Raw genomic sequence first — 7,934 nt, forward strand, 5'->3', positions numbered from 1 at the left:
GTTAATGACCCAATTTTGATACGTAGCGCCAAACCAACCACACAACAATAGTTCATGGGGGATAAGGCCACGTTTAGTTGGTGCCTGATTCGGCGCCGCCCGAATTGGGGAAGGTACTGTAGCTACAGTACATTTTGTTTTTATTTGGTAATAATTATCCAAACATTGACTAATTAGATTCAAAACGTTCGTCTCGTAAAGTACAACCAAACTGTGCAATTAGTTTTTAATTTCGTCAACATTTAGTACTCCATGCATGTATCGTAAGTTTGATGTGACATGGAATCTTCTTTTTGCATAGTGGCAAAGTTGGGAATTTGGTGGAACTAAACATGCCCTAAGTGAAAGAAATACTGGAGAACTCTGCAGCAAGAGCAGCAACTTCTAGTGTGCTGGGAACAAAAATGTTTTCTCAAACACCAGGACCTAGACATGTGATCCACTGCAGTCAAGAACAGCTTGCTCATGCCAAACTCCATCCAAATTAGCCTGCCATAGCTTAACCATGCCGTCTCCTCCGGTTGATGCGAGTGTCATACCACCCATGTCCCATTCCAGTTGCCACACCTAATCAGATTCAGAATGTAAGATGCAAGTGTAAACAATCATAAAAAAAGATGCGGTCTAGTGTGCACTGCAAATAAAACAGACCAAGGTGAATCCACTGTAAGTACTGGAGCCCAGCCTTATTTATAAACTTGATTGAAGCATGCTATATTCCTTATTACTAAACATTTTAGTTCTCAAACTTCTAGGATCTGGAACTATCAACACCATATTCTCCAGGAAGCCCACAATGTTGCATAAAATACCTAGTGTTGAAATGAAGGACAGGTTTCAGTTATACCTCGCCATCGTGGCCGTTAAGTAAAGCAACGTTCCGTGTCGAAGGTCCACTATCAGCGTCAGTGTTCAAACCTATATGCCAGATTGCAATTCCTTTGCAGGTTGCAACTGCGATAATCTCGTATGGTCTGGAATAGAGCACATCAAAGGAAATAGAAGCATATCAGTATTGTTAAAAGGAAAAAAGACTAAAAGAGTAGCTGCTACATTGAAGCAGATATTTAAGAAACAGTTGTCTCCCATGTTCTAGTATGATCACTTAAACTCAGTACTAGTTGACAGTCATGAGAGCATCTCCAGCAGTTTCCCAATACCTCACCTCTAGTATCCTAGTATTGGGAGAGGTCTATCACTGTTTTCAGGGTTTTTGAGAGAGTTGCTACAGCAGTACCCCAATAATCTAACCCCAATATTCATCCAGCTATATTTGGCCCAGCTTGTGAATTCGGACCAACTGAACCGGGCAGGCCCAACTCAACTGCTCCTGTTTGTATAAGCCATTGGATCATAATGGCTAGACGAGATCCCTTCTCTTCTCCGTCAAAACCCTAGTCACTCTATCCTTTTCTCTCTCTCTCCCTCTGTTCTCTCATTCTCTCCCGTGACGGTGCACGGAGGAAGAGGCTTTCGGTGTCTCGCCCCTCCCTCTTCTCGGGCACCGTCACCTTCGCAAGCCTCGCCTGAGGGCCCTGGTTGGCCAGCCGGCTCCCTCCCTCCTCCGATGGATCCGCTTTGATGGCACGGTGGAGCTTCACTGGTGTGGATGATAATTATTTTTCCTCATTAGGTGTGGGATTGGATGACTGCTGGAGCAACAAAACCCCTCAAAAAACAGTTTTTTTCTCATTGGGGATTGAGATAGGGAGACCGCTGAAGATGCTCTGACAGCCCCATTGCTAAAACTTTCTAAGCTAAATAAAGCATCAAGCAGACTGATCTCAGTTATGCCTGATTATTCATTTCAGTCTAGCACTCCCAACTATAGGGGGTTGTTTGGTCATTGAGAGGCTCGGAATTAGTAGGATTTTTCTCACTGCTCCCATGCGTCCGATTGCGCATCACCATTCACATGCCACTGCCGCCCATCGCACTTCGAGGGACGGTGGCCTCAAAATCTGGGCATTTGGGGTCCTCGGTTGGATTTTCTCCAACAGAATTGGCTCATTATCCCAAACAGGGCCTAGACCTTTCTCCTGCTGTCCTCTACAGGCTGAATAGAAATGGTAGCACAGGATGATGTTTGGCAGAAATATTCAATTGACAAACATAAGGCAGACCCTAACATCAAAGTGTGCAAAACAGGTTTGGAAAAGAAATGGTTGACTAAGAACATGTATGCGTGAAGGGACATAGGAACAGGAGTTGGGAGTTAGAGGGGGAACTAGCCTGATTTTGTCTCATTTCTTTGTTTTGCATATATGATGGTAACTAAGAGAGGGTTTTCAAAAGAGAGCATTTTCAACTGTTTGGTTGGTTTGGGAGTGAGAAATAGTAACTAAAGTTTTTTTTTTTGTGACAATAGTAACTAAAGTCATGACGAACAGTTGCAATGTCTCCACCTTCCACTTAAGAGCAATTCCAACCTAATTAGCTCCCTTGGCTTTAGACCAGGGTGGGAGCTGAGCCTCAAATTCCTTTCCTAGCCACTGATTCCAATGTTCACTGAACAATCAAGACAATTCCCCAATTCTAAACTCCCATCTCCCATTCCCTTGTAACAATTTCCTACGATCAAACACACCTGTAAGGTATTGATCTTTATGCAATATGTATGTAGGCAATAAGTGTAAGATTCATCAGTCAGATTTTACTTGTCTATTCCTGCCCAATCACAGTTTGTTATCAAAGCAATCATGCAGTAGAAAAACAATGAAAATCATGGGTGTTTACACATAAAAAAATCACCCAACCACAACATCCATATTAAGAAATGAGTTACTGAGAATAGCAAGCTAGCAACCGATTTATGCTGATAAAGGCATATAATGCTTGATCACAGGGATACCTGCCAATGTTAGGAGCCCATGCTACAGCACACACTCTATCTCCCTTATCCTCAGGTGAACCTAGCTCAACAAGTGGAAGCCAGCGCTGATGAGCTTCTTCAAACTCCCAAATCTGTTCATCTTCAGTATATTAAAATCTTGCTGGAGCCACAAAGCAGTTCATCAACTAACGAAAGAAATACACATAATATGACAACACAGTAACCACAAAGTCAGAGCCACATCATGAAAGGTCATGGGACTCATCCAAAGTAATCCCCCCAAGTTACAGTTCTTTCTTAGTTTCTCTAAATGTAAAATCAATAAGAAAGTGATTTTGGTAATATAAATGAAGCTTGAATAAAGGAATAAGCTTTAGTCTAGAGGGTAACTGTTTTTTGTTTTAGTTATTCTATATGAGCATATTTTCACTTAGGACTCTTATCAGTTGCTGAATAGTTGTGATAGGAATTTAAGATGTTTCCCAGTTAGGGTATTGAAGAAGCTTCTACAGACAATACTAAACCAAAGAGGAAAACCAGAGGTTAACTAAATCTCACAAACCTTACAAGAGTTGAAATGAGGCGAATCTGAATTGAAGCCAATTGCAAAACTAGCTTGTTGGCTTCCACCTCTTCTTGGATTCCATGCTATCGATGCAGAAGTGCATGCAGGTTTTCCAAATCTGGAGATTGGATCAGTAATGTTTTGGAACTCTGCCTACAAGAATGTGAAGAATCGGATTATTAGTTTATTTTGATAAACAAGATCATATGCTAATTATAGAAGATCGAATCATAAGGCACTTTGGTTTGAAAATCAAGAATAAACTGAAACAACATAATTTAAAACTTTGAAAATGGTTAACAGTAGCTAGATAAACCTGAAGCTGCCACTTGTCTAATTCCAATGAATCCAAGAGCTCGTAGACCTTGACTTGGCCATCTGAGTATGCAGTAACCTATACAGAAAAATAAAGGTTACTAACCGTAAAATGACAGGCACATAGAACATATTACAAGCGAAGATTAATGTAAAAGATTAACAGAATAAAAAGTCTGTATTAGTCAAAATCAGAGATAGTTCACTAAAATAAAGGATAACACATTTCTTTACATAAAAGAATATCTTGGTTGTCTGCTTGCTGCTGTTGGAGGGCATCTAATGATATTAAAAGTATGATCTTCTTGCTTGCTGCATTAGATCTCTTAGTGTTTGTCAATATGTATGCTCCATAGTGTGCCTTATTCTGGTCTGAGAAGTGTGGATCGTACACTTTAAAAACACTCTATGTAGCTTCCAGTTGTTCAATAGAAATCAGGCCTATTATAAATTTCTATAGAATAACAAAATAAAAAGCAAGACAAAAAGATGATAGGAATAAAAAAAACACAAGAAATAATGAATGAGGTACAAATACAACATCATTATATCATATGTTATAACCCACCATTTTCAGACTTCCCAGATGTAATCCAAAATGTACATTTAGAACATGAGAGTTGCCATCCTCAAAGATTTTACACTTTCTCCAGGTTGGAAGTTGATCATCTGCCAGTCGAAAGTTCAGAGTAAGGGCTTTTGCCTACCCAGAGATAAATTGATGAATCGAATACAAGATAGCAATAAATAAATCAAAATTGATTTTGGTTCAAGTCAAGATTGAATGAATAACTCAATATGTTACTTAACACAAACGAAATTTTAAAGTTCCTCCATCCGCTTTGAGACTGACTTCTCATAAAAGCACTTGTGCAAGCAGAGAATGATAAACCCCCATATTTTTTAGCTTTAGAAAAACTTGAAAGTGAGTGACTAAAAGACAAGGATGAAAGTATCTTTTGGTGGTTTGTTGAAATATTGCAAAACTAAATTACAGTTTACAGAAACGCAAAATACAAAAAGGATCTGAAGTAATCTGAAGGTCAGGTTCCGTATACCATCCAATCCTATTCTAGTAAAATAGTCTTGTCATTCATTCTACAAGAGAGGTTGTTAATTAATCTATATATCCAAATATTCCATGGTAAAAGGTGCTTTTGTGGTCAAGAGGAGTTCTTCAGGTAACCATCAGACTAGCAAGGAAAAAAGAGAAATTTAAACGATTGCTAAGTGATTCACATTTTTTTTTTTTTGGAAACAATGCACACAAGGTACTGTTGAATATATTAATACACACCACCAAAAAAAAAACAGCGCAAAGCTCTCTGACATGAACATAAGATACTGTTTAATATTTCGATACATAAAAACTAACAAAAGCATGTGAAATGAAAGTACAAGATAATTGCAGATACAGAACAGCATAAACCAAACCTAAAAAAGGATAGAAATAACTGACCAGCAGCAACCTCCTCCCACAAAGACAGTGTCCCATCAGCACAAGCACAAGCTATAGCATCCCCATACTCTGGAGGAAGCCAGACGACATTCACAATGGCTTGCTCATGGGCCTGATCCAACACCAACCAGATTATACACCAGAACACACCAATTGGTGGAATAAAAAGAACAACTGAGTTAACACGATAAACATAGAAAGAACAGATCTTGGATAACAGTTCTCAAGTCATGTGTGCAATGCCCACAAGGCTGTATATCCATCATAATTTTCAGAGCAAGCACACATTCAATGTCAGGAACTCGAATTTTTTATTCATGAGAAACACTACCATCCCACAGCACTGATACTTAAGGGCGCTTATTCTATATATTCTGCTTTGCTGAAAAAAATAATTGTGAAATCTAGAGAACGAATTTGGTAATTTAACCACGCAATGTGCCCATGACAGCCCTGCCTATCATCGTACACAAGTACTAGAATGTAATACTAGGCAGCGACAAGCTCTAAGCACGCACGAGGCAACGGGCATGCGCTGGAGGCAGATGAAGTTTTACCAAACTAGCACCCGAGCGGAAGCTACCGTCTGAGAAGGGGGCAAGTCGTCTTCATGCGGGGGTTTAGGGTTTAGAGAAGACAGGCGGAGTAGCGACGCGGAACTGACCTGCCACTTGAACGAGGGGGACGGCTGGGAGTCATAGACGGAGACGGAGCCGTCGACGGCGCCAGCGGCGAGGCGGCGGCAGCAGTGGTTCCAGCCGCAGCACGCCGTCCCGGGACCCAGCTCCGCCACCTTCCGCTCCGTCATTCCGCCGCCTCTTGCCCTCTAGTGATGTCGCGGCGGCGGCGAGTGTCTGCCTGAGTTGGGTTGGGCCGCGGGCCCGGATTCGCGGCGTTCCGGGTGCGACCGTGCCAGTGCGAGTCAGCCAAGAAGGTTGTCGCTGTCTATGTGATGGGGGATGGAATGGGTTCTAGCCGTGCTGGAAAAGATTACGTGGATGTTGAGCGCCGGAGCACGGGTGCCGTAAACGAGTGAATTCAGCACCCGGTGAAGTGAAGTTGCGTACAGGTCTCTTAAAAACATGTTTTAAGAGTCTTTCGAGAGCTATTTATATAAAAAGGTCTCTTAAAAACATGTTTTAAGAGTCTTTTGACAGCTATTTATATAAAAATCGCTTGCTATATTTTTTTTTCTAGCAGTGCTAGCGTCCGAATGTCTAGACGTCGGCGCCTACACTCCGTCTCCCCACGCGCACCTACATCCTGTGCCCACCCACGCAGGCCCACACCGCTCGTACGTCACCCGCGCCGCCCGACTGCAAGCAGGGAGTCCCCGCTCACACCCCCTCCACTGCTCACACACATGCACGCGCCCAGCAGTTGCAGCAGGTGGGTACACCAGCATCGAGAAGAGGGGGAGGGCACGTGACGGGGATGCCCAGCCGGCGCCAGGAGGAGGAGAAGGCACCGACGCGAAGGGGAGGCAGAAAAAAAACAGAGATGCAACACCCGATCTACTTTTGAAACATCCAGATACAACACTTTGCAACATACATCTTAAGACAGATGAAACACATGAAACATGCATCTGAAACACTAGCAAAACACTAAAAAAACACTTGAAAACCATTGCAAAACATACGCAACATTTAAATAAAACACTTGCAACATATGTGTGAAACGTATACAACATATAGATAAACATACTTACAACATACGTCTACAAAAATAGATGAAATATTGGGAACAAAAAAGCTTGTAACATACGTGTACAACCATTACAACATATGCAACATCTCGATCTACTTTTGTAACATCCGTAAGAAACAATTGCAACATATCTATGAAACATCTGAAACACTTGAAATAAACGCTTGCAACATGGGCTTTTAAGCGCAACATCTGCTCAGATAAATGGCCTGTATGACTCCACCGCCCGCCAGCTATGATCCATAGCTGCTGCTCGACGAGAATCGAACCCACCACGGTCATGCCTGGGATTGGAGGGCGGGGTCTGGGATGGCGAGCGGGTGGAAGGCCTGGACCGGGGCAACGCCGCGCGCCCATGCCGGGGACGCCACCGTGCCGGAGGTGTGCGTCTCATGCCGAAGTAGGGTCGCGCACCCACGGCGGATCTATGCCTGTGCTAGCACCGTCAGTGGGGTCACACCCATCCCTACACCAGAGTTGAGGCCGGGGGTGGCCAGCCGGAGAAGATGAAGGGGGTCGTGTATGTGGCCGCGTGGATCAGAGCTCATGCTCGTGCTGGGTCGTCGCCACGTCGGAGCAGAAGGAGGGAGAGGGAGGTAGTGGAGTGCGCGGCTTGGGCGACGCACGTGGGGGCAGGTGAAAGCTCTAGTTTAGTTTTGGTAAATTGATAAAACCCTAAGTGCTAACCTAGTTTATCAAGTGATCATGAGATAGGTAGCACACTCCAAGTAATGGAGCAAATGAAGATCATGATATGATGATGGTGATACCATGGTGATGATCAAGTGCTTGGACTTGAAAAGAAAAAAGAGAGAAACAAAAGGATCAAGGCAAAGGTATAAATGATCAGAGATATTTTGTTTTGGTGATCGAGACACTTAGTAAGTGTGATCACATTTAGGATCGATAGCCGTACTATTAAAAGAAGTGAAACTCGTATTGAAATACGGTTATCAAAGTGCCACTAGATGCTCTAACTCATTGCATTTGCATTTAGGATCTAGTAGAATGCTAACACCCTTAAAATGTTTATGAAAATATGCTAACATATG

At 42.7% G+C, this 7,934-nt stretch overlaps 1 protein-coding gene across 1 annotated transcript; it reads right to left on the reverse strand.

The window, feature by feature from the left end:
• Nucleotides 1-189: 189 nt before the first annotated feature.
• On the reverse strand, nucleotides 190-6,199 carry LOC136458515 (protein SEH1-like). The gene is made up of 8 exons (XM_066458457.1): nucleotides 5,837-6,199; nucleotides 5,173-5,284; nucleotides 4,282-4,382; nucleotides 3,715-3,792; nucleotides 3,396-3,551; nucleotides 2,852-2,964; nucleotides 848-974; nucleotides 190-567 (listed from the first exon to the last, which is right to left on the reverse strand). Exons 1-8 carry the CDS (start codon nucleotides 5,978-5,980, stop codon nucleotides 427-429), a joined length of 972 nt encoding a protein of 323 aa, XP_066314554.1. The 5' UTR covers nucleotides 5,981-6,199; the 3' UTR covers nucleotides 190-426.
• Between the last annotated feature and the right edge of the window lie 1,735 nt (nucleotides 6,200-7,934).

This window comes from Miscanthus floridulus, chromosome 6 (assembly GCF_019320115.1).
Source record: "Miscanthus floridulus cultivar M001 chromosome 6, ASM1932011v1, whole genome shotgun sequence".
Lineage (NCBI taxonomy): Eukaryota > Viridiplantae > Streptophyta > Magnoliopsida > Poales > Poaceae > Miscanthus > Miscanthus floridulus.

Coding starts and splice junctions, on each gene's coding strand:
- LOC136458515 (XM_066458457.1), bottom strand. CDS start 5,980: ATGACGGAGCGGAAGGTGGCGGAGCTGGGTCCCGGGACGGCGTGCTGC. Junction 5,285..5,836: donor CCCCCTCGTTCAAGTGGCAG/GTCAGTTCCGCG, acceptor GTGTTGGATCAG/GCCCATGAGCAAGCCATTGT. Junction 3,793..4,281: donor ATCTGGGAAGTCTGAAAATG/GTGGGTTATAAC, acceptor TTTTCTGTATAG/GTTACTGCATACTCAGATGG.